General features: G+C 47.7%; 1 protein-coding gene across 2 annotated transcripts in view; it reads right to left on the bottom strand.

Annotated features, from left to right (window-relative positions):
* Window positions 1-27,514, bottom strand: part of chrna1 (cholinergic receptor, nicotinic, alpha 1 (muscle)) — a 54,934-nt gene that overhangs the window by 4,396 nt on the left and 23,024 nt on the right. For both annotated transcript variants that reach the window (XM_038789368.1, XM_038789369.1), the window contains 3 exons: window positions 15,732-15,969; window positions 14,307-14,530; window positions 6,210-6,449 (listed from right to left, as the gene is read on the bottom strand). In XM_038789368.1, the coding sequence (XP_038645296.1) occupies window positions 6,210-6,449; window positions 14,307-14,530; window positions 15,732-15,969 (702 nt within the window). The remainder of the gene's footprint in view (window positions 1-6,209; window positions 6,450-14,306; window positions 14,531-15,731; window positions 15,970-27,514) is intronic.

Below are 27,514 nucleotides of genomic sequence, written 5' to 3'. Positions count from 1 at the left end.
TTCATGTTTGACAACTCGCAAAGGGGCAAAATTAAAAATGACAAAATTCTGAGGTGGAGGATCGAACTCTCCACCTACAAATACGATATCATGTACCGACCGGGGAAGCTCAACGAGCCCCCAGATGCCCTGTCCCGCGGGAAGTGTGCCAGCGCACAGAGCGACCGCTTAAAAACCATCCACAATGACCTCTGCCACCCGGGGGTCACCCGGCTCACCCACTATATTAAAGCCTGAAATCTGCCTTTCTCCACTGAGGAGGTAAAAGCCATCACCAGGGATTGCCCGATCTGTGCGGCGTGCAAACCGCACTTCTACAGACCAGACAGGGCCCACCTGGTCAAGGCTTCTAGGCCCTTTGAACGCCTCGCTATCGATTTCAAAGGGCCACTCCCCTCGACTAACAGGAATGTGTACTTCCTGAACGTCATAGACGAGTTCTCCCGTTTTCCCTTTGCTATCCCGTGCCCCGATATGACCTCCCACACAGTCATTCGGGCCCTGCATAGTATCTTCACCCTGTTTGGTTTCCCCAGCTACATACACAGCGACCGGGGTTCGTCCTTTATGAGCGATGAGCTGCGTCAGTACCTGCTCGGCAAGGGCATCGCCTTGAGCAGAACTACCAGCTATAACCCCAGGGGGAACGGGCAGGGGGAGAGGGAGAATGTGACGGTCTGGAAGACCGTCCTACTGATCCTCCGGTCCAGGAATCTCCCGATCTCCCATTGACAGGAAGTCCTCCCCGCGCACTCCACGCTATTAGGTCCCTCCTATGTACCGCTACCAACCAGATCCCTCACGAGCGGCTATTTATTTTTTACAGGGGCACTACCACGGGGGTTTCGCTCCCGGCATGGTTGAAGCCATGTCAGGGCGCACAAAACTGACCCACTCGTAGTGAAAGTGCTCCTACTGCATTCGAACCCCCAAGTACGCCTTCGTAGAGTTCCCTGACGGCCGTTAGGACACTGTATCCCTCCGGGACCTAACACCTGCAGGATCCAACCCCCCCACTACCACCGCCGAGGTACCCTTCATACTACATCCCACCCAACTCACCCCCCACGCCCCCGCACCTACCAGTTCGCTACATTTTTTTCACGCGCCCACGCCAGCTAGCTCCCAGCGCCCCCAGTCCCCAGTCGAACCAGACGGGTACGAAGCTCGGGCGGAATCGCCCCCGGAGTCCGCCATTGTGCCCCAACCGACGGTGCTCATCCAACCACCAGAAGGGGCTGCAACCCCGGTGCTCCGCCGATCACAGCGGACAACTCGGCCATGGGACAGGCTCAATCTGTAAGCCACCACCCCGCCGGACTTGATTTTTTTACAGGGGGTGAATGTGGTGAATCACAGTAGCGTAATTCACACTGTATTACTATGTCTCTGTAAGCTCGGCACATGAGCAGTTGTGCTGCTCTGCCACTAGGGGGAGATGCACTGGGAGTGTACGGAGTTTGTACTGGGCTCCACCCTTGGCTCCACCCATGGCTCCTCCCTCCTAACCGGAAGTATACAGTTTGATGCTGAGAACCTGCCTGCCAGTTCCTCTGGAGTTCATCATGTCACAGGCAGGCTCTGTTGTAAGACGATTAAACCCACTGTTCACTTCTAACCACGTGTCGCGTGAATTGATGGTCTCATACATCAGGGGTGGTGGTGAAGGTTGCTGGGGAAACTGCAGTTGCCAAATCCTGAAGGGAGACTGTCCTGTCGCCCGTCCTGATGTGCCACGTATGCATATTGTGGGCTGACATTTAGAAGCAGGACCTTCTTGACGAGGGGATCTGATTTATGTCTCCTCGCATGCTTCCGGAGGAGGACGGGCCCTGGGACTATCAGCCGGGACTGGAGCGAGACCCCGGAGGTGGACTCCCTAGTGAAGGCAAACATACGTTCGTGAGGGGTCTCGTTGGTGGCAGTGCACAGGAGCGACCGGATGGAGTGGAGCGCACCGGGAAGGACCTCCTGCCAGCGGGAGACTGGGAGACTTCTAGACCGTAGGGCCTGGAGGACGGCCTTCCAGACCATCGCATTCTCCGTCTCCACCTGTCCGTTGCCCTGGGGTTGTAGCTGGTCGTCCTGCTGGAGGCGATGCCCTTGCTGAGCAGGAACTGACGCAGCTCATCGCTCACGAAGGAGGAACCCCGGTAGCTATGGATGTAGGTGGGGAACCCGAACAGGGTGAAAAGGCTGTGCAGAGCCTTGATGACGGTGGCGGAGGTCATGTCAGGGCACGGGATGGCAAAGGGGAATCTCGCGTATTCGTCAACAATGTTGAGGAAGTACACGTTACGGTCAGTGGAGGGGAGGGGCCCTTTGAAGTCGATGCTGAGGCACTCAAAGGGGCGAGAGGCTTTTACCAGGTGCGCTCTGTCTGGCCGATGGAAGTGCTGTTTGCACTCTGCATAGACCTGGCAGTCCCTGGTCACAGTCCTGACCTCCTCGATGGAGTAAGAAAGGTTGCGAGCCTTGATTAAAGTGAAAAATACGGGTGACCCCCATGTGACAGAGGTCGTTGCGGAGGGCCCGGAGTCGGTCTACTTGTACGTTGGCGCATGTACCGCGGGATAGGGCATCTGGGGGCTCATTGAGCTTCCCAGGACGATACAAGATATTGTAATTATAAGTGGAGAGCTCGATCCTCCACCTCAGAATCTTGTCTTTCTTGATCTTGCCCCGCTGTGTATTGTTAAACATGAAGGCAACTGACCGCTGGTCAGTGAGGAGAGTGAATCTCCTGCCGGCCAGGTAATGCTTCCAATGTCGCACAGCTTCCACATTGGCTTGGGCTTCCTTTTCGACGGAGGAGTGTCGGATTTCGGAGGCATGGAGGGTATGGGGGAAGAAGGCCACGGGCCTGCCCGCCTGGTTGAGGGTAGCGGCCAGTGCAAGGTCCAAAGCATCACTCTCCACCTGGAACGGAATGGACTCATCCACAGCGTGCATCGTGGCTTTGGCAATATCTGCCTTGATGCGGTTGAAGGCCAGGCGGGCCTCAGCCGTCAAGGGAAAAGTGGTGGATTTAATAAGTTGACGGGCCTTGTCCACATAATTGGAGACCCACTGGGCATAGTAGAAGAAGAACCCCAGGCATCTCTTCAGGGCCTTCGGGTAGTGGGGTAGCGGGAGTTCCAGGAGGGGGGGCATGCGGTCGGGGTCGGGCCCTAGGACTCTGTTTTCCACAACGTAGCCGAGGATGACTAGGCAGGTTGTGCGTAAAATGCATTTTTCCTCACTGTAGGTGAGGTTCAGGAGTTTAGCGGTGTTGAGGAAATGCCGGAGGTTTTCGTCATGGTCCTGCTGGTCATGGCTGCAGATGGTGACATTATCTAAGTATGGGAACGTCGCCCGCAGCCCGTACTGGTCAACCATTCGGTCCATTTCTCGTTGGAAAACCAAGACCCCATTGGTGACGCCGAAGGGAACCCTGAGGAATTGGTAGAGGCGGCCATCTGCCTCAAGGGCAGTGCATTGGCGGTCCTTCGGGCGGATAGGGAGCTGGTGGTACGCGGACTTCAAGTCAACTGTGGAGAAGACTCGATACTGCGCAACCTGATTGACCATATCAGATATGCGGGGGGGGGGGGGGGGGGGGGGGGGTACGCATCGAGCTGCGTGTACCGGTTGATGGTCTGACTATAGTCGATGACCATCCGGTGCTTCTCTCCAGTCTTGACGACCACCACTTGGGCTCTCCAAGGGCTGGTAATAGCCTCAATGATCCCCTCTCGTCGGAGTCGTTGGACCACCAACCTGATAAAGGCCCTGTCCCGAGCACTGTATCGTCTGCTCCCAGTGGCGACGGGCTTACAGTCCGGGATGAACTTAGCGAAGAGCGAGGGTGGGGTGACCTTAAGGGTTGCGAGGCTGCAGACGGTGAGGGGGGCAGGGGTCCACCGAACTTTAAAGTAAGACTTTGGAGGTGGCACTGGAAGGCCCCAGTAATACGGCAGCACAGAGATGGGGAAGGACGTAGAGTTTGAAGTTAGTGTACTCTACGCCTTGGACAGTAAGGGTCGCGGCACAGTACCCCCGGATTTCTACTGAATGTGATCCGGAAGCCAGGGAGATTTTCTGGGTCGCGGGTAAGATTGGGAGGGAGCAGCGCCTTACCGTATCTGGGTGTATGAAACTGTCTGTGCTCCCGGGGTCGAAAAGGCAGGCAATCTCGTGCCCGTTGATCCGGACGGTCATCGTAGATTTTGTGAGGTGATGAGGCCGGGACTGGTTGAGCGTGATGGAGGCGAGCTTCAGAAGGTGATGGGTAGGCCGGTTGGAGGTAGCGGCGGCCAGCGTATGATCGGGAGAGCAGGGCTCCTGGGAGGCTGCGGACTGGTCCCAAATGGCGGTCCCTATGGGTCGCACGTGGTGGGTGGCATCGGAAATGGCATCAAAGATGGCGGCGCCCACGGGTCGCACATGGCGGGTGGTGCGGCAGCTGGCGGCGCCCCTGACAGGCAACAGGCAGTGCTGCTGGGCCTAGCAGCTTTAGGGAGAGATCGGGCCTGCCAGGCTTTCCCACACCCGTTGCAAGTCGCGTTCCGTGCAGGGCAGCATTGTCTGGGATGATTACCCTGGCCACAAAAGTAACACTTCGGGCTTCTGGCGTTGGTGGGCTGCTGCGTGGCACAGGCTTGTGCCATACCTGGGTCAGATGATGGCGGCACCCATGAGGTCCACAAGGGTGCCACGTGGTCGGAGGTGTAGGCCTCCATGTTCTGGAACGCCACCTTCAGCGAGTTTGAGAGCTGAGAGGCCGACTGAGTGTACCCCCTTCTAGCAATCGCTGGCGGATGTAGTTTGATTTCATGCCTGTGACATAAGCGTCCCTGATCAACAGCTCCGCGTGTTGGGTAGCCGATACCGCCTGGCAGTCACAGTTCCGGCAGAGTACCCGCAAGGCACGCAGGAATTCTGCTAGTGATTCCACAGGGTGTTGTCGTTTCGTGGCAAGAAGGTGCCTCGCATACACCTCGTTTACCGACTTAACATAGTGTCCCTTTAGCAGCATTATCACCTCCATATATGAGGGGGCGTCTCTGATGAGAAGAAAGACTAGCGGGCTCACCCGTGCGTGGAGGATCTGCTTCTTTTGGAGGTCGGTGAAGTGTTCTGTGAAGGATCTGAGGTAAGCTTCGAAGCAGCTTAGCCAGTGCTCGAATGTTGCAGTGGTGTTGGCTGCCTGTGGGTCCAGCTCCAGGCGATCAGGCTTGAGTGATGAATTCCTCTTAGATGTTTAGTGTATTAAATTGATATGCCATCAATGAACACACGACGAGTGGTGAACGTAACTGAGGCTTTAATAAACTAAACAGAAAGCCTCCTGACCTCTGATCCTGAACTGGATCAGAGGTGGAGACCAGCCACCTTTATACCGGCCCGAGGGGAGGCGGAGCCATTGGCAGTGGTTTACCACATTACACATAATACAGTGGCTAGTTACTCCAATACACATATTATACATTACAGTTGTTTACCACAGGTTGTGAACAGTCGAAGACAGTGGTCAGAGATGGAGATGAACAAAGAATGTCTGGATTGGAGATTGTAGTTGGGGCAATTTAGATTTTCTAACATTTACTGTCGTAGATTTCGGCTTATCCAGTGCTTGGTATTGGACACACACCTAACAGCAAAGAGGTAGTGGATGGGTTAAGAAAAATGGAGGTGAGGTAGACCTGTGTGTCGTTAGGATACATGTGGAAGCTGCCATGATGTTTTCGATGACGTCGCCAAGGAACGGCATATAATGAAAAATAGGATGAGCTGAGCCGAAGCATGGATCTGTGAGAGACTCCAGAAGTAACGGTTTGGGACAGGAAAGAGAAGCCATCAGAAGAGATTCTATGTCTATGGCTGGAATATAAGAATTAAATAAGGCAATCACAGTTCATTCAGCTGGACAACAGAAGAGAGGCATTGGAGGAGGATGGTGAAGACAACCATGTCATAGTTTGCTGACAGCTCAAAAAAGATGAGGAATAGTGCATCATGCTCACTAGGATTTCATTTGTGACCTTCACTGGGGCTATTTCAGTGCTGTGGCAGGGGTGGAGGTCTAATTAGTTCAAATACTTTGCAAAAGCCAATGTTCAGAATCGTTTCAAATTTTAGCATATTGCAAAATTTTAGAACTGGATAAAGATTATTCGATTATTGTAAATATAAATTAAAAATGTAAATAATGAATGTAAAATGCCTACATTGTTTGCTTCCTGATCAGACTTCATGTGCTCTGCAATATACTTGATTCCCTCAATCGCACTTTTGACATCTGGATTTTTCGTTAGAGGTGTTTGGAAAATAATGTTTCCTGATGCTTGTTTTCCAGAAATGTCAGAGATATCAATCTCCTCAGTAAATATCCTTTTCTCTGGCTTCTCCTTGGTTACTCGTTTCATCGTTGAGAAAAACATGACAGTAGGTATAGTCTCAATAAAAACCTGCAAAACAAAGCGACAGACTAGAAAATACATATCTTGTAATGAATGAAACCATCCTTTGAAAGTTTACAATGTTACAACTCATTTTACTACAATAATTTGGGATTAAATAATCTATTAACTGTAAAAAAATAAATCTATGAAGCACTGTTGGATGGATGATTGAAGAAATGGACAGCAAGCAACAAAAAAATATATATTAGGAGTGACCAAAAGGTGAATTGAAAAAGATTCTCAAAGAAGGACAGGACATTGCAGAGCTTAGAGAGAGAATTCCAGAGCCTGGGACCTAAGTGACTGAAAGAATGCTTGCCAACAGCATGGTGAAACAAAGAGAGGTACACATACATCACCATCAGAGCCATGACAAGTTTGAGCAAAGGTGTAGACTGGAGGTGATTACAAAGGAAGGGAATGGCAACACTATTAGGGAATTTAAAGATAATGATGAGAACTTTAAATTTGGAGGACAAGCAGCAAATGTAGGTGAGCAAGGACAACAACAACTTGCATTTGTGCATCTTTATACGAAAAACTGAGGCAGTGGAATGGAGGTGCATGTGGATAGTCATTGTGATAGAGAGCATCTCGAGCTTAAAACTCAACATGAACAGGACACCAGATGCTGAGATTGTAAACAGTGTCATTAAAGTTAAATATGTGTCCAGGAAGGTAACTGGTGGCGAGTGTTTAGAATTTGTGGTGGGGGAACAAAGTTGATGGCTTTAATCTTCCAATATTTAACTGAAGAAAGTTGAGATTCATCCAAGACTGAATATTGGACAAGCAGTTTGACAACATAGCGACAATGGAGGGACAGTGACATTGACATTGGGGCCTCACGGTAGCATGGTGGTTAGCATCAATGCTTCACAGCTCCAGGGTTCCAGGTTCAATTCCCGGCTGGGTCACTGTCTGTGTGGAGTCTGCATGTCCTCCCTGTGTGTGCGTGGGTTTCCTCCGGGTGCTCCGGTTTCCTCCCACAGTCCAAAGATGTGCGGGTTAGGTGGATTGGCCGTTCTAAATTGCCCGTAGTGTAAGGTTAATGGGGGGATTGTTGGGATACGGGTTACGTGGGTTTAAGTAGGGTGATCATTGCTCGGCACAACATCGAGGGCCAAAGGGCCTGTTCTGTGCTGTACTGTTCTATTCTATGATCTATGAAATGATGAAGAAATAGGGTTGACAAATGTCATTAAATGTATTTCTGGAGGATTTGACCCATGAATTGTCCCCACGTCCAAGCCATTAGTTGGCTATCGCATCAATTCTTGCGACACACTGCCTTCTTGCACCAAATGGAAAGCAAAAAGTGTCATTGACCAATTGAATGATTCTTGTCAGACAAACAACCTTTTCTTCGCAATTTTCAATTTGTCAGCCCAACAACCTTTTCTTCACAATTTTCATTATTTTCATATCAGGTAAAGAAGTATGTGCAAAGAGAATAGCATAAAAAATATTTTCAAGTGACCTGATGATTTTTCTCCAGGATTGCACACAGCTACGTCCTGGAAATTGAACTTCAAATCCCTATGAAGAAATGAAGCTTAGCATCATCAGTGTGCACGTGGAAGCTGGTGCCATATCTGTGCACACCAAGAGGCAACATGTAGATGTGGAAGAAGAAAAGTCCTTGGGGCACTCCTGTGGACACTCCTGTATGGGGACAGGAACATCAATAATTGCTGAAGCTAATTTGGTTAAGATCAGATAGGTAAAGGTGAAACCAAGGGCAGCCTCACTGAGATGGAGACCAGAGAGAAATGTTGGAACAGAGCAGTGTCAAAGACTGCAGACAAGGTGATGAAGGGTGAAGCACCATAGTTACAGAGGATGTTTCTTGTGATTTTAGTTAAGCCTGTTTCTGCACTGCGGCATGGGCAGAAATCTGATTTCAGAAACTCAAACAGGGACTTCCGAGCAAGGTGGGCATAGGTTTAGGCAACAACATTTTCAAAGATATTAGAAAGGGAGGATGGAGGTGGGAGACGGGTGTTAGTTTGCAAGAACAGAGGGTCAAGGCTGCATTTTACATTCTTTGGGAGTTTTGAAAGGGAGGGTGGTAGTTCACGATGAGAAGGAATTATTCGAAACATTATTTAGATTGGAAAGAGGTTGGATGGTCAGCAGTCCGATGAAAATGCTACCAAGGGAACATTGGGTAGGGTTCATGGACAAGATTAGATCAGAGTGCTTATGAGGGGAGGTGGGGGGGAAACTACAGAACCGAGCTGAGAGTATAGGGGGAGATTTGGCTTCGTAAGAAGTTGAAAATGGAGGAAAGCAGTAGAGCTAGCTGAACAGATTGGACCAAAATTTAATGACAAAAAGACTGCGCAGCTGCTTGCGAGATGCCACCAAAGTCTGCAGCTGATTCTCAGAAGGAGCCAGAAGCAAAGAGATTCAAAGCCGCAATGAATTTTATAGTCATGCAAGGCATGGCAACCAATGCGGCAAGGTGCAAGGTAACTGGCAACAAAGGTACAGATGTCAGTGACTTGGAGAGTCGCAGTATTGTGGGTGTTATAACCTGCCTGTTTACCCACTGGCTGGGGACTAACGGCAATCCCACAATCCTTTGGGAGTATGAGCTTCCTCAATGAGGGGGGCTGGGGGGGGGGAGAAATCATCTGCATAAATAAAGCTGGCCAGTTTGGAATCAGCAAGAGAGGAGTGAGCAGCAAGGGAGTTACTGCTGCTGTTGTGTATATATATGTTATTGTAAATAAATGCTATTTCTTTCTATCCTTCAACTCGTGCTGGATTCTTCGTGGCCCTCAAAAACTGGCGACGAGGGTTAAAGTGGATAGCTGTCTACGCTGCGGAAGCCACCTCCCTGAATTTTTGTTGGATACAGGTTGGAAGTTGTTTTCTATTACACCATGCCTCTGTATGGACGTTTGGATGTCTTTGATGCTGCGCTGGAAAGTTGGAACCAGTACGCACAACGGATGCGTTAATAGTTACATATGGTCTGTAATGAAGCCAGATGCCACAGTTCCCTTATGCGGCGACTATAAACTTACAGTGAACACAGCTTCCCGGCTCGACTGATATCCAATGCCTCACACAGAGGATCTCTACACGAAGCTTGCAAGCGACTCTCATTCCTGAAATTAGATATGAGTCACACCTACCTACAGTTGGAGCTGGACCCTGCCTTCCGGCCATATGGAACTATTAATACACACCTGTATGAATATACACGGTTGCCCTTTGGGGTATCCTCTGCCTGTGCTATTTTTCAACGCGTCATGGAGGGCATCTTGAGAGGTTTGCCGTGTGTCGCTGTCTACCTAGACGAGGTTTTGATTACAGGGACAGGAACATTTGGAAAATTTGGAGGCTGTCCTTAGATGCTTTTCAGAGGCTGGAGTCCATTTACGTCGCACAAAGTGCGCCTTTCAGGTGAAGGAAGTAGTCTACCTGGGTTACCGGGTGAACCGCGAAGGTTTGCACCCCGTCGCAGAGAAGGTGCGCGCAATTCAACAAGCCCCCGCCCCGACTGACATTTCGCATCTTCGTTCTTTTCTCGGCCTCGTAAACGATTACGGGAAGTTCCTCCCCAATCTGGAAATGAACTCGCCCCGTTGCACCTTCTGCTAAAGAAGAATCACACCTGGGTTTGGGGTCAGCCGCAAAAAAACACTTTCTGGCGGGTAAAACAACAATTGTCATCGTCTGGGTTACTAACCCACTATGATCCTGGAAAGCCTTTGCTCATCACGCGTGATGCATCCCCGTATGGTATTGAGGCCGTCTTGTCAACAAGATGGAGAACGGGGACAAGCAACCGATTGCTTTCGCCTCCCGCACATTGACTGCAACGGAAAAGAAGTACGCGCAAATTGAGAAGGAGGGCCTGGTGGTGGTCTTTGCGGTGAAACACTTCCACCACTATCCTGACTGATCATAAGCCTCTACTGGGACTTTTCCGAGAGGATAAGCCAATACCGCCCATTGCTTCCGCACAGATCCAGCGCTGGCCTTATTGCTCACTGCCTACGAGTATTCCCTGGAGCACAAACCAGGAACCCAGACAGCGAATGCCAACGCACTGAGTCGATTGCCTTTATCGACCGGCCCCATGTCGACCCCCACGACCGGTGAGGTGGTTGCAACCCTAAATTTTATGGACTCCTTGCCTGTCACGGCATCACAGATCCGTGAGTGGACCCAGACGGAGCCAGTCCTGTCAAAGGTCAAAGGTTCAGCACATAGTCCTGTACGGTGGGCAGCATAGACAGCTCCCAGGCGAGTTGCGGGCATTTTCCTCCAAGCTGTCCGAACTCAGCGTGGAAGACGGCATCCTCTTGTGGGGGACGCGTGTGATTGTCCCGGAAAAAGGACAGGAGCTGAAACTAAGGGACTTGCACAATGGGCACCCGGGTGTGACCAAAATGATGTCAGCCTCCTGAGTGTCAATCACGGACCCGGTGAATCCCGTGCTCTTTTTCATAGAAATTGATTGTGTTCCATTGTGGCGCCGACCCCTCCACCGTCGCTGAATCGGTCCAGATTTGGTCCCAGTTTTACTGCCATGAAAGTCCACAAATCTTGCCTCAACATCACACTTAGTCTCAGGAATGTAGAATCCAGCCCCATATATTTTATGCTGAACTATAAATTGAGTTTATATACACACAGCCAAGTTGACACCATCCATAAAATAACTGCACAGTACTTAACTTTCACTGGGAAGCCAAAGTTTCCTGATATCCACCGAACAAATGATTTTAGTTTCTTAGCCCTTTTCAGGATTTTATTGAGTTTCATTGAAGTAAATCGTAAACTCTAGGCACAGTAACAATGGTGCCTGGCTTCCCAAGATTAGGCTGCACCACAGACATACGAGAAGCTTGCTCATAACTCAGAACAAAATATTTTCTCATTAAGTGAATTTCAGTTGAAGTCCCAAGGATTTTCCCAACTGCATGAATACACGTTTTTAATCATTTATATCTTCCAGGCATATTAGCTCCAATTTAGTAATCTTAGCAAAAATAGACCAATGCTGAGGATAATGATGCAGTATTTTACGATCAGCATCTGCTTGAATAGATTTTGACACAGGAAAACCTCCTATATTTAGCTGGGGAGCGTAAAATCCAATCAGGCAGTAGCTCTTAATGGACCATAACTCATAGAAAATACGACACAGAAACAGGCATTCCATCATCAAAGGTTTTCTCCCCTCTTAAGTGTTAGCCATTGCTTAGTTAGTAGCACTCACATATCTTCATGAGAAGGTTCAGGGTCCAAGTCCCAGAATTTGCAATGTCATTTGGATGATATGTTAAGGACTCACTTCCTTTGAATAAGAACATTGGAATTATCTCTGGTGTCAATAGCCATCATTTATCCCTCAATCAATCTCACAAAAAGCAGTCATTATGGCTTTGCTATTTGTGGGAGCTTGCTGTGCAGAAATCAGCTGCCATGTTTCACTAGTTGCATAGTGCTTCAATAATAATAATCTTTATTGTCACGAGTAGGCTTACATTAACACTGCAATGAAGTTACTGTGAAAAGCTCCTAGTCGTCACATTCCGGCGCCTGTTCGGGTACACACAGGGAGAATTCAGAATGTCCAAATTACTAACACCACGGGCGGAATTCTCCGCAACGGCCAACGCCGTCGTGAAACCCGGAGTGTTTCACTCCGGCGTCGGAGGCCACTCCTCGCCCCCTATTCTCCCCCCCCCCCCCCCCGGGGAGGCTAGGAGCGGCGTTGCGGGAAACTCGGCCGCCGGGAATCACGCGGCCGGCGGCGCCTAATGACGTCAGCCGCACATGCGCAGGTTGGCCGGCGCCAACCCGTGCATGCGTGGTTGCTGTCTTCCCTTCCGCTGCCCCACAAAACGTGGCGGCTTGATCTTGTGGGGCGGCGGAGGGGAAAGAGCGCGTCTCTTGGAGACGCCGGCCCGACGATCGGTGGGCACCAATCGCGGGCCAGTCCCCTCCTGAGCACGGCCGTGGTGCTCAATCCTCTCTCCGCCCCCCACAAGCCCCAAACTCACCTTTGGCGCGCTGTTCACGCCGGCAGCGACCAGGTGTGGTTGCCGCCGGCGTGAACAGGTCGGGAACGGCAGGCCGCTCGGCCCATTTGGGCCGGAGAATCGTAGGTCGCCGTGAAAAACGGCGACGCGCGATTCTCCGAGCGGTGTGTCGCAAAACGCGACGCCATTTTGGGGGGGGTGGGAGAATCGTGGGGGGTGCCAGAGCGGCCCTCCCGCGATTCTCCCACCCGGCCTGGGCAGCGGAGAATCGCGCCCCACATCTTTCGGGACTTGTGGGAGGAAACTGGAGCACCCGGAGGAAACCCACGCAAACACAGGGATAACGTCCAGACTCCGCACAGATAATGACCCAAGCCGGGAATCAAACCTGGAACCCCGGTGCTGTAAAACAACATTGCTAACCACTGTGCTACCGCGCCTTAGGATATCTTGTGGTTGTGAAAGGCACAAGATAAATCCAGGATTTTTTTACTCCTGCCATAAATTCATATCTCGTACCAGCCTCCCCAAACAGGCGCCGGAATGTGGCAACTGGGGGCTTTTCACAGTAACTTCATTGAAGCCTACTCATGACAATAAGGGATTTTCATTTTCATTTCATTTTTTCATATCAAGTGTTGCCAGTGTGATCTCCTTAGAGGTGTATAGGTGTGTTAAATTTGTTTGTTTGTTTATTGTCATGTGTACCAAGGTACAGTGAAAAGTATTTTTCTGCGAGCAGCTCAACAGATCATTAAGTACATGAAAAGAAAAGGAAATACAAGAAAATACATAATAGGGCAACACAAGGTACACAATGTAACTAGATAACACTGGCATCGGGTGAAGCGTACAGGGGTGTAGTATTAATGAGGTCAGTCCATAAGAGGGTCGGTTAGAAGTCTGGTAACAGTGGGTAAGAAGCTGTTTTTGAGTCTGTTTGTGCGTGTTCTCAGACTTTTGTATCTCCTTGTCCCTCCAGCCCAGACAAAACCAGCACAGAAATTCTGTTTATTCCTTGCATACTTATTTATTAGTTTTATCGTTACTTAATAAATTCTTTCAGTTTACTTCGAAGACTCGAGTGTTCTTCAACATCATCTAGTTAGTAACAACATTACTTGAACCCAGTAATATAACACACTTGGCACTCTTCCTGATACTTAAAAGCTCCTTGTATATATCCTCCCAGGAATACAGGTCCATATAGTCTGCACTCATTCTTATAGCCTCCAACCAGTCTGCTTGCAATTGTGCTTCCACAGAATATTACCCTCCAGTACAAAGTTTAGGCAGCCTCCATACTTTGCAGCTCCTACAGCAGGACATCTTCTACAGCAGTACTCCTGAAGCAGCATCATCAAAAAACAGAATTTGTCCCTCATTTTCTCCAATCACCATAGCAAATACAGATGTTTAATCAATATGGAAGCCACTTTCCCCTGACCTGTGGTGGACACATGCAGAGACCTTCATGATACTAGTAAGGGGCAGATCTCCCTAGAAACAGTGAGGTTAGTCTTGCTGCCTCAGAAGCTAACCAGTGCTCACAGCACTGATATTGCCAGGATCACATAACTGGAGCAACAATGTTGAAATGTTGATTATTGAAACCAGATGGACCTTAATTCTGTCATAATCAATTTTTAAAAACTGGTGCAAACGCTTGCCCCACCTGCTGTTTATCTGGTTGCCTTATTATTAGCGATGTTCCAGTTTGGGATATCTATGCTTCCTGTTAAGAAATTCTACATAACGATCAGCAATTTGACCTGGTCTTCTGATTACCTTAAATATTTCTTTTGACTTTTTGATTATTTTTCAAAAATAATGAAACAAATGATGTATATCTCACCTTTCGTACCCATTGTGGCATCGTATGTGTACTTGGAGAGCGATGGTGGGTATTAATTACGACAACAGTAATAATGATTGAACTGATGACAAAAATCATTGTGAAGAGCATGTATTTGCCAATTAAAGGCACAGCACTGGAAGTTGAAGGGATCAGCTCAACAATAACCAAAAGGAACACAGTCAGAGACAGCAAAACCGAAATACTCAAAGTCATCTTCTCACCTGCAAGAAAATCAGAAGTCAACGCTGTAAAAATGATATGAACCAGGAAAAGCTTTATCATTATGAACTATTTAGAGCTGAAATTAGAGATTATTTTCTACTGCTGAGCACCCTTTTCTCAACTGAACAACAGGTGGCCGACAAGCTGACAACCGAGAGTGAGAAAACCTAACTGTGATGGTGGACAGGATAAAATCACATCTGAAATATTAAGCAGTAGCCTACTAGCAGTTGGGTAATATCAATGTTCTGGAAGACAAACAGAGGATTCTGGGAAAAGGTCAGTCATCTTTCAGTTTTTAGATTTTCAGCATTTGAAGTTTATTTTTGCTTTTAATGTTTAGTATTTAATGATTTGAAAACATGGTAATTTTGTCAACTGTTGATTGCTCATGTGATGGTTTGGTTGTATTCTGTCACAGTGAAGTGCAAAGGGATATGTTGGATGGACAGGTTTCACAAATGAATGAAATGAAAAAAAAATGAAAATCGCTTATTGTCACAAGTAGGCTTCAAATGAAGTTACTGTGGAAAGCCCCTAGTCGCCGCATTCCGGCGCCTGTTCGGGGAGGCTGGTACGGGAATTGAACCGTGCTGCTGGCCTGCCTTGGTCTGCTTTAAAAGCCAGTGATTTAGCCCTGTGCTGAACCAGTGCATTGTGTACTGTGCACTGAGAGGGAATGAGTGCATGGGGGATATTTAGAGACCATGTATGAGTCAATGTAAGGTGGATAAAGATGGAATACAGAGGTGAATCCAAAGTACATATGAGACCCAGAAAGGAAATAATTGTAAAATAAGTGAAGGAGACAGAGTAATTATGAGAGTTGAACAATACTGGAGACATAAGTAAGGTGTTTGATAGGAAGTTAGTGAATCAATACAAAATGAACTCATATTATATGTATTTATATATGTATATGCTGAGGTTTAGGGCTGTTCCATACAAAATCTAAAACATAATAAACTGTTGGAGGAAGAATTTAAGAGATAGATTTGAACACCCGAGAAACTAACCTGGCTGAGGAGAAGAGAAAATTAATAGAGAATGCAAAGGGAAAGAGTATGTAACTAAGTAGAAGTGTACTTTTCTACAAATAGCGCAGTTGGAGCAATCTCTAATTTCATTTTACATTCAAATAGAAAGAATTTGTCTCGGCGATAACAAATTGCAAAATATATTCAAATATTATTTTCGTACCTGAATCAGTTGGCAAATAAAATACCAATCCAGTTAAAAAGGAAAAGAGCAGACAAGGGATGATGACATTCACAACAAAATAAAGAGGTAAGCGCTGCATGACAAAGTGATAGGTGATATCCAGGTAAGGAGTGTCTGGACAGCAGGTATAATACACCCAGTGTTTCCATCCACGATAATCTTTCATTACCCACTCTCCACTCTCCATGAAGATACTCAAATCTGGACGGTCATTTTCCTGAATAGGAATCATAACATTGTAATTTGTTATGTTAAATTGACAATTGAATTTTATCACAAAGATGGTACATGTACTTTATTTTAAAGTCATTATTCCCTTGTTTCTGAAGTTCCAGTTTTCAAAAAGTTGACAAGTCAGATCCCAAGGACTTCAGGCCCATTAGTCTGATGTCAGTTGTCGGTAAGATGCTTGATAGGATCATAACAAATGTTCCTTCTGCACAACTGAGAACCCTAATGTTAGAAATTAAGAATTTGAATCGTAGAAATTTGAATTAGAAGGTTTTTACACGTCAAATCCCAGAAATCTTTCACATGGACACAGAAGGAATCATCAGAGACGCTCAGCACAGCTTCTGGAAAAGGAGGTATGTTTCACTAATTTACCAGAATAAGAGATTACTAGGTTAATGGATGAGGGCATCACAGTGCATATTGTCTATATTTAGTTATCGGGGACCGAGAAATATTTTATCTTCACTTCAGTGGACAAATGGGGCCTCAGTTTAATGTTTTATCTGAAAGACAGTGCTCCTTCAGTTTTGCAATCAAGTCCGTCTCGGATTTTGTACGTAAACCCTGGAATGGAAGTTGAACCAAGAACCTTGTGACTATCAGCTTCGCTGCACTGAAGCGGGATAATTTGGTACCGCTCCAGAAAGCGGTGGAGCGACTTGACCAGAGGCTGGATGCTCAGGATAAGAAGGTCCAGGCACTGGAGAAGACAGTGGAAGAGCAGGCGGATTTCCAAACGGTAGCGGACGTGAAAATTAGTAAGTTGAAGGAGCAGCAATCAAGGCTGATGGACAAGCTTGGAGGACCTGGAAAACAGGTCTCGCCGGCAGAATCTGAGAATCATTGGGCTCCCGGAGGGGGCCGTGGGAATGGATGCCACCGCATATCTGGCAGACATGCTGCAGAAGCTGGTGGGAGATGATTTCTTCCCGCGTCTATTGGAGCTGGGCAGGGCACACAGAGTGCAGGCGAGGCAGCCACGAGGGGGGGCCCCCCCTGAGCGATGGTGGTCAGGTTCCATAGGTTAGTGGACAAGGAGCGGGTTCTACAGTGGGCCAAGAGCACGAAGAGCTGCTCATGGAACAACAGTGTCCTGCGCATCTACCAGGATCTGAGCTAGAAGGAGGGCAGCCTATAGACAAATTAAAGAGATCCTGTTTAAAAAGAAGGTCAAGTTTGGGCTACTTTTCCCAGCGCGGCTTTGGGTCACATACCGGGAATAGCAACATTATTTTGACGACCCAGAGGAAGCAATGGACTTCGCTAAGGGGCATGGACTGGTGCCGAACTGAGGACCCATGGACTCAAGTTAGAGTGTATTAAGGGAGGTTTGCATTTGTTCGCAGATTGCCCTTCGTGTTAGCGATGTTGTTCGGCATGCTCTTTTATTTAAAATTGGGGGTGTTCTTGTACTTGTGTTTACCTGTTTGAAAGTTTTAAAGTTAAAGCCAAAGTTATAGTTAAAGTTTAAGTTGTTGGGTGCTGGGGGGCTGTTCGGGTTCTTTTTGCTTTTTTTTTCAGGGAATGTTGGGAGGGGGGTGGGTGGTAGCGGCCACCGCATTACACAGTTTGAATTGCACTATGGTTGGGGCGAGCTTTGTTCTTTGTTTTCTCTCTGTCTCGGTCCCAGAGCGATTGCTCGAACAGGGCTGTTCTGGGGAGGTGGTGTTGATGGGGGGGGGGGGGGGGGGGGGGGGGGGGGGGGGGGGGGAGCCGGGGTGGGACAATAGGTGGGAGACATGGTGGCACCGGAGTTGAGAGCCCCCAGGCTAGCTACTTTCAGCTAGTCAATGGGAGCGAGGTGGGGGGGCGTGTATACAGCCAGTATATGGCAGGGGTTAGGTTGCAAGGGGCTGTTGCTGGGGGGGGGGGGGGGGGAGGGACGGGGGGAAGATGATCTACTGATGAGGGAGGGAACTGAACCAGGTAATGGAAGAGGTCGGGGGTGGGAGCTGCCAAGAGGCGGACCGGGGAGGCGTAGAACATGGGCAGGGGGTGGGCCCAAGAAGGGGTTGGCTGATCGGCGTTGGGGGGGGGGGGGGGCGCATTGGGGGGGGGGGGGGGGTAGGGTGCCCTCCAACCAGGCTGATCACCTGGAATGTTAGAGGATTAAACGGGCCGGTCAAGAGGGCACGTGTGTTCGCGCACTTACGGGCCCTGAAGGCGGATGTAATGTTGCTGCAGGAGACACATTTGAAAGTGGCGGACCAGATTAGATTACGAAAGGGCTGGGTTAGCCAGGTCTTCCATTCGGGGCTTGACGCTAAGACCAGAGGGGACACGATCATGATTAACAAACGGGTTAAATTTGAGGCGGACAGCACAGTTGCGGATGGGGGTTGTAGATTTCTCATGGTCCGGGGCAAGCTTGAGGGGGTGATGGTGGTCCTAGTGAATGTTTACGCTCCAAACTGGGATGATGTAGATTTCATCAAAAGGTTGCTGGAGAAAATCCCCGACTTGGATTCGCACAAGTTGATTATGTGTGGGGACTTTAATACAGTCCTCAACCCTGACCTCAACCGGTCGTGCTCCAGAACGGGCAGGGTCCCGGCAATGGCAAGGGAACTGAGAGGGTTCATGGAACAAATGGGGGGTGGGGGGGGGGGGGGGGGGGGGGTGTAGACCCCTGGAGAATCAGCCGGACTACGGGGAAGGAGTTCTCGTTCTATTCACATATTAACAAGGTTTATTCTCATATTGACTACTTTATTATGAGTAGGGACTTTTTGGAGGGGTTGAGGTATACAGAATATTCGGCGATCACTATTTCGGACCATGCTCCACATTGGGTTGACCTGCAGGTCTGCAAAGAAAGTTACCAGCGCCCACAATGGAGGTTAGAGGTGGGATTGTTGGCAGATGAGAGGGTGTGTGAGAGGGTGGGGAAATGCATGCAGGACTACCTGCAGGTCAAAGATACAGGGGAAGTCTCAGCAGGGGTGCTGTGGGAGGCGCTGAAGGCGGTGGTGAGAGGGGAACTGATCTCAATCCGAGCCCATAGGGACAGAACGGACAGGGCGGAGATGGACAGACTGGTGCAGGAGATGACACGGACAGATAGGGAATATGCGGACTCCCCTGAGGGCAGAGCTACTTAGGGAACGACGGAGACTGCAGGCGGAGCTGGGGGCGCTATCCACTGGGAAGGCCATAGAGCAGCTCAGAAACGCCAGGGACGCGGTGTATGAGTATGGGGAGAAAGCCAGCAGAATGCTTGCACAGCAACTTAGGAAGAGGGAGGCGGCCAGGGAAATGGGGACGGTAGTGGGCGGGGCAGGGAACCGTGTTGGAGACCCGGCAGGACTGAACAGGGTATTCAGGGACTTCTACAGTAAGCTGTATACCTCGGAGTCCCCCACGGGGCCGGAGGGGATGAGGCGCTTCTTAGATGGGCTGACCTTCCCAAAGGTGGGCAGGGGATGGTAGAGGGGCTGGGGGCCCCGATTAGAGCTGAAGAAGTAATGAGGGGCCTGAAGGTCATGCAGTCGGGTAAAGCCCCAGGGCCGGACAGGTATCCAGTGGAGTTCTACAAATAGTTTGTGGGTATACTGGGGCCGGTGCTGGTTAGGGTGTTTAACGAGGCGAAGGACAATGGGGTGCTACCCCCGACGATGCCGCAAGCCACCATCTCGCTGATATTAAAACGGGATAAGGATCCGGAAGTTTGTGGGTCCTATAGGCCAATCTCCCTGATTAACGTGGACACTAAACTGCTGGCCAAGATCCTGGTGGCCAGAATTGAAGACTGCTTACCGGACGTGATTGTGGCGGACCAAACGGGGTTTGTTAAGGGCAGGCAGCTGGTAGCCAATCTAAGAAGGCTACTCAATGTGATTATGATGGAGGTAGTGGTGGCAATGGATACCGAAAAGGCTTTTGACCGGGTGGAGTGGGACTATTTATGGGAGGTGCTGGGACAGTTTGGGTTTGGAGAAGGCTTTGTGGACTGGGTTAAACTGCTATATCAGGCCCCCCCGGAGGCTAGTGTAAGGATGAACAGGACAACATCTGAGTATTTTAGACTACACCGCGGGACAAGACAGGGATGCCCCCTCTCTCCACTGCTGTTTGCGTTGGCCGTAGAACCGCTGGCAATTGCTCTGAGATCGGCAAGGGGATGGAAGGGAATGGTCGGGGGGGGATAGAACACAAGGTCTCGCTCTACGCGGATGACCTGCTTTTGTATGTGTCAGATCCAGCGGGAGGGATGGACGGGATTATCGAAATCCTAGGTGAATTTGGCCGGTTTTCGGACTACAAGTTGAACATGGCAAAAAGCGAGATGTTTGTGGTGCAGGCGGTGGGTCAGGAGAATAGGCTGAGGGAGCTACCGTCTAGGCTGGTTGGGGAAAGTTTTAGGTATTTAGGGATACAAGTGGCACGTGACTGGGGTAAGATGCTGAACTTGTCTAGGCTGGTGGAGCAAATGAGGAGCGAGTTTCGGAGTTGGAATGCACTCCTGCTGTCACTAGCAGGGACAGTACAGACGGTGAAGGTGACGAATCCTCCCGTGATTCCTGTTTATTTTTCAGTGTCTCCCTATTTTCGTTCCGCGGTCCTTCTTTAAAAGAATCATTAAAATCATCCTGAGATTTGCGAGAGTGGTACGGTTATTTGCACTATGTTTTTGTAATTGGTATCTGCACACTAATGCATATTGTTACTGTTTACAATGCCAAAAATACCTCAATAAAATTGTCTGTTTAAAAAAAAGAACCTTGTGACTATCTTCTCAAATAACGTAGGGACTGGTCTGAAAGTTTATGGATGCTAAAAAATTATATGCAAGTTCAGACTGTGAAGCAGAAATACTGGAAAACAGGGTCAATCGTTGTCAAATACAGTGTTATGTGTTTGAGAAAACCAACACCAGGTATAATTACATCCACATGGAACAGAACTGAAATCAGTTGAGGAAAGAATTATAAAGTATGAAGCAAAGCCTTGGTTATAAACTAAAAGGTCTGAAAATTGATAAATCTCCGGGCCCAGATGGGCTACATCCTAGAGTTCTAAAGGGGATAGCTGAAGAAATAGTGGAGGCGTTAGTTATGATCTTTCAAAAGTCACTGGAATCAGGGAAAGTCCCAGAGGATTGGAAAATCGCTATTGTAACCCCCCTGTTCAAGAAGGGAACAAGAAAAAAGATGGAAAATTATAGGCCAATTAGCCTAACCTCGGTTGTTGGCAAAATTCTAGAATCCATCGTTAAGGATGAGATTTCTAAATTCTTGGAAGTGCAGGGTCGGATTAGGACAAGTCAGCATGGATTTAGTAAGGGGAGGTTGTGCCTGACAAACCTGTTAGAGTTCTTTGAAGAGATAACAAATAGGTTAGACCAAGGAGAGCCAATGGATGTTATCTATCTTGACTTCCAAAAGGCCTTTGACAAGGTGCCTCACGGGAGACTGCTGAGTAAAATAAGGGCCTACGGTATTCGAGGCAAGGTACTAACATGGATTGACGATTGGCGGCCATCAGAAGGCAGAGAGTTGGGATAAAAGGTTCTTTTTCGGAATGGCAACCGGTGACAAGTGGTGTCCCGCAGGGTTCAGTGTTGGGGCCACAGCTGTTCTCTTTATATATTAACGATCTAGATGACGGGACTGGGGGCATTCTGGCCAAGTTTGCCGATGATACAAAGATAGGTGGAGTGGCAGGTAGTATTGAGGAGGTGGGGAGGCTGCAGAAAGATTTAGACAGTTTAGGAGAATGGTCCAAGAAGTGGCTGATGAAATTCAACGTGGGCAAGTGCGAGGTCTTGCACTTTGGAATAAAGAATAGAGGCATGGACTATTTTCTAAACGGTGACAAAATTCATAATGCTAAAGTGCAAAGGGACTTGGGAGTCCTAGTCCAGGATTCTCTAAAGGTAAACTTGCAGGTTGAGTCCGTAATTAAGAAAGCAAATGTAATGTTGTCATTTATCTCAAGAGGCTTGGAATATAAAAGCAGGGATGTACTTCTGAGGCTTTATAAAACACTAGTTAGGCCCCATTTAGAATACTGTGAGCAATTTTGGGCCCCACATCTCAGGAAGGACATACTGGCACTGGAGCGAGTCCAGCGGAGATTCACACGGATGATCCCAGGAATCGTAGGCCTAACATACGATGAACGTCTGAGGATCGTGGGATTATATTCATTGGAGTTTAGGAGGTTGAGAGGAGATCTAATAGAAACTTACAAGATAATGAATGGCTTGGATAGGATGGATGTAGGGAAGTTTTTTCCATTAGCAGGGGAGACTAGGACGCGGGGGCACAGCCTTAGAATAAAAGGGAGTAACTTTAGAGCAGAGATGAGGAGAAATTTCTTCAGCCAGAGAGTGGTAGGTCTGTGGAATTCATTGCCACAGAGGGCGGTGGAGGCCGGGACGTTGAGTGTCTTTAAGACAGAAATTGATAAATTCTTGATTTCTCGAGGAATTAAGGGCTATGGGGAGAGAGCGGGTAAATGGAGTTGAAATCAACCATGATTGAATGGTGGAGTGGACTCGATGGGCCGAATGGCCTTACTTCCACTCCTATGTCTTATGGTCTTATATCATATTTAGAAGCTTCCATACAGTTTTGATACCCCTCGTATGGTGGCTGAAGACTTTCAAAAGACTCAGAACAAGGGCCAGAAAAGTGCTTCCAAGTTTATACACTCTTAGATAGCTTTAAAAAGCTTATTTAATTTACTTAGAGATACACAGGCTTCAGAGTGATTTGATAGTGGTCTTTTAAATAATTAAAGAGCCAGATTGTGTGACGAATGATAGTTTGGGGAAGATCAGGAGTTGTGCCAATAAGGTTAGAGATAGATGAGATGTTTGACTGTTCTTCTCCCAGTGGGTTGAAGCACTAGGGAATGAGTTGCTGGCTTAGGCAGTGAGTGATGACACTCTGTATACCTTCAAAAGAGAACTGGATCAGTCCCTGGCAGAGGCAGACACAACAGTTTCTAAAATAACAAGTAATACATGCAGCCAATATGCTCTCTTCACTTGTTTTGGTTACTTAAGGAGGTTGAGAGGAATTTCAATATTTTTTTCCTCAATTGACCGTGTGCTTTTCCTGTTTGTTTTCTCCCCCAAGAATGCTCAAGGCATCATTACTGTGTGGGATAGGCTTGATTGACTAGATGGAATGCCAGCCATTTTTAAACGCTTTTATTTAATCCAGCATGTTGAATTCTGTTAAATATTTTTTACTTTGCATGCTTCAAAGTCCCAAGATAACTTTGATAAGCTTGCTAGTTTAAACTTGTGTTAAAATGTGGTGCTTTGAATCTAGGTAAACCTGTTATTCTTGTTAAATCTATTTCTCTGACTGGCCCAATAAATTACTCAATTCCTTCAGCATAGATGGTGTAATTTTGTAAAAATCAATTTCAATTTGCACTAAAGAGCATGTAGCATGCAAGTTCCAAAAGGCAGTTAATTTCACCTATGTTCTTTAGCACTCTCACGCTAACCTGAACTGAAACCATAAATCCAGTGAAACCACAGCATAACATAAATGTTTCACGTATATTAAGGAGCTCGAGAGCCACAAAGTAGTGCATTGGGTGAAATGCCAAACTTTATAAAAGAAAAGTATTATGATGATGGATTGGATTAGCCTTTCTAAATGAGGGAATGTACAGGTTCAGTAATTTAATTAATTATAAAGTAACTATACAAATGGGGTTATCACAATTACAATTAAAAAATTATAAATGTTTATATTGCCCAAAATGATAACATATGATTAATAAAAATGATAGTATTAAGTTAAATGGTAGAAATACTGATGTTTATTTCTAATCCAGCGAACTATATTGAATTATATTGATATTTATGACAGCAACATGACCAAATGCATTATATGGGGTATATTTCATGACTGCAGAGCTTATTAAGATTGTCCCGTAACACAACCTGGGATAGAACATAGAACATAGAACAGTACAGCACAGAACAGGCCCTTCGGCCCTCAATGTTGTGCCGAGCCATGATCACCCTACTCAAATCCACGTATCCACCCTATACCCGTAACCCAACAACCCCCCCCCCTAACCTTACTTTTATTAGAACACTACGGGCAATTTAGCATGACCAATCCACCTAACCCGCACATCTTTGGATATATTCCCAAAATAATCACTCAACTTTGTGCATCACACAGCATCACACAGAATCATTGCATGGTAGGAGATTACATCCAGAGTCATGTGACTGAATTACTTAGGGTCAAGATGTGCACAAACTCTTTTTATTCAAGATTACCCAAGAAACCATTGTTTTTATTTTAACTCTGATCTTGAATCATAGAATTTACAATGCAGAAGGAGGCCATTCAGTCCACCGAGTCCGCACTGGCCCTTGGAAAGAGCACCCTACCCAAGCCCACACCTTCACTCTATCCCAGAAACCCCACCTAACCTTTTTGGACCCTAAGGGCAATTTAGCATGGCCAATCCACCTAACCTGCACATCTTTGGACTATGGGAGGAAACTGGAGCACCCGGAGGAAACCCACGCAGACACAGGGAGAAATTACAAACTCCACAGACAGTGACCCAAGCCGGGAATTGAACCTGGGACCCTGAAGCTGTGAAGCAACTGTGCAAACCACTGTATCACCCTGCCCCCCCCCCCCCCCCCAATAGAACATCTGATTACCTTTCCATATAGGCTTGATCTTAGAGTCATGGGAAAAGTTAATTGTCTATTGGTATTGTCAAAACAATATGCTTTTTGCCCTTTATTACTTTCTAAAAGAGAATCTATGGGACGGTGAAAAATGAGGGGAAGGGTGGTGGGACAAAATTGGAGCTTTCAGTTTATAATATTGTGTAATAACAATGCAGTTTCTTAGCCACTAGAGGCCCTCCATGAGCTTTGTAAATTCTAGTGCCAGAAAGCAGAGGTTTCACCCACAATATTCACAGATTTAGGTAAATATATTCTGCAGTTCTTCTCCAGGTCACATCCCAGACCTGAGACCAGTGAAGAATTTGTCCCTTGTTTTATATATTTACACCTATCCAGCTTCCTCCAATGGACAATGGGAAACTGTAATAGAGAAAATTAATTTGAGGTTGTTGAAACTTAGTTCGAGGCTCTGTATTAAAGCACCACTATGACAATATCTTCTTAACTACAACAGAATATTGCATTCAATATTTCCCACTGCTTGAAGTTGTGCACTGTAATTGGAAATGTGCAATTTTCCGTATCAATTATTCTTATTCAAGCCTTTACAAATTTGGAAATGCCAAGTTTTGAACTCAGGTGTATTCATTCTGACCCCCTGTATTTTACACCTGCAAACAAATTGAGAATGCACTACTCTTGCAGGCTTGTGACACCTGTAACAGTTGTACTCGTCACTATCCTTGAAGCCTTCTGGTTGAATCTATAGCCAGCAGCCATGATTCCTCCACCTGTGATTCATGTCTTATTAAGATTTTAATTTTTGGACCTACGGGTGCTTGCTGGAGTGGGTCTGAGTGCCAGGCTTGAACCCCATTTCCCATTTATTTTGGGTACCCCTTAAAATCAGTGAACTACTGGCATTGAAGGGGAAAGATTGGCTGATGAGCCAGCTGTGATCCCCCTCCTCCTGCCCAACCCCAACCCTTACTTCAAGCAATATCCCAAAAATCCATAGGTGATATAAAGGAATCAAAGATTAGACATCACAGACCACTGCTCATTTTCCTTCCTTTTGTACTTGGGATTTGAGAGTCCCTCAAGTGCATATAAGAAGAAAATTAGCCCTGATTAATTATAAATGCTAAATTTTTTAAATCCAAGATGTGATCCAGGAGTTGTGACTAAAATATTGAAAGTATCATTTAAAACATGTAAATAGCTGATATAAACTGTGTTATGATCATGGGTTAGCTCAGTTGGTTGGACAGCTGGTATGTGATGGTTGGACAGCTGGTGAGTGACGCCAACAGTGTAGGTTCAATTCCTGTACTGGCTGAGGTTATTCATGAAGGCTCATCTTCTCAACCTTGCTCCTTGCCTGAGATGTGGTGACCCTCAGGTTAAATCACCACCAGTCACCTCTTCCTCTCAAAAGGGAGAGCAGCCTATGGTCCTCTGGGACTGGCAGCATTTATCTTTAAGGCTGATTAAGTATGAAAGAAGATATGAATGTAAAGACTGGAAAAAAATCTGTGCCATCTATATGGCCAATACAGTATCTGGCGGTGATAAGAACTCATGATACTGCTCACACTCTCTATTAAACTTCATCCAGGTATTTATCCAATTAACTCTCATATCTCCCTTGGCAATCGATTAAATCTATTCACCATCCCTTCATGTGTAGCGTACTTAAATCTAAGCTCTATTTTCATACTCCCAGAGGCTAGTTTCTCTTGTTGTAAAATCTGTGACTAAGTTAAATATATTGTGGTAGGTTTTCCTATTCCTGTGCCTGAAGCCACTAGATTACTTAGGTGCAGCAATTACAAGAAAATTTGACAGGGAGCAATGCTCTAATTGAGATTGCTAGATTTTTAAATCCAATGACAGAAAATTAGGCAGATTCTCTAACTGACATGGGCTTCCCTCCTATTCAATGTGCCCAGATAATTATCCCATGGCCTCTGCTTGTCAGCATTCTGGATATAAGGGGCAGGATTCTCCCCTACCCGGCAGGGTGCGGGGTCCCAGCGGGAAGGAGTGGCAGGAACCACTCCGGCGTCGGCCTGCCCCAAAGGTGCGGAATCCTCCACACCTTCAGGGGCTAGGCCCGCCCCGGAGTGGTTTGCGCCCTGCCGGCCGGCGGGCAAGGGGCTTGCCGCCATGCCAACTGGCACCAAAGGGCCTCCGCCGGCTGGCACGAGTTGGCGCATGCGCAGGAGCAGCAGAACGTGCTGACATCATCCCTGCGCATTCGCAGAGGGCTTTGTTTCCGCACCGGGAATGGCGGACCAGTACAGCCTCCGGTGCGGAAGGATAGAGTGCCCCCATGGCACAGGCCCGCCCACGGATCGGTGGGCCCCGATCGCGGGCCAGGCCACCGTGGGGGCACCTCCCAGGGCCTGATACCCTGCCGTGCCCCCCCAAGAACCTCGGAGCCCGCCCGCGCCGCCAGGTCTCGCTGGTAAGGGACCTACTCCAATTTACGCCGGCGGGACCGCCAAAAGACAGGTGGGACTTTGGCCCATCGCGGGCGGGAGAATTCGGCCAGCCCCGGCACCCATTGAGTCGCGCCAGACCCCGCCATTCTCTGAGGCAGGCGGCGCGACTTCACGCCGTGCCGATTTTTGGGGGGCTGGAGAATTAGGAGGACGGCGGGGGCGGGATTCACACCGATCCCTGGCGATTCTCCGACCCGGCGGGGTGGTTGGAGAATCCCGCCCATGGGTGTAGATTGGATTGTATTGTCCAAATTTGAGAAATTCCAACTAAGCCGTGCCTAAACAATGGCCGCTTAGACTGGGTCTTGGAAGGCTGCCAGTGCCAATTTGTCTGTAGCTCAGTGTAATTAATACCTTCAGAAGAAGAATTAAATTTAACATGCAAAGTGGGTGCT

The sequence above is a fragment of the Scyliorhinus canicula genome, chromosome 2 (assembly GCF_902713615.1).
Source record: "Scyliorhinus canicula chromosome 2, sScyCan1.1, whole genome shotgun sequence".
NCBI lineage: Eukaryota > Metazoa > Chordata > Chondrichthyes > Carcharhiniformes > Scyliorhinidae > Scyliorhinus > Scyliorhinus canicula.
The sequence above is the reverse complement of the archived record's forward strand: the minus strand, read 5'-3'. Positions and strand labels throughout refer to the sequence as shown.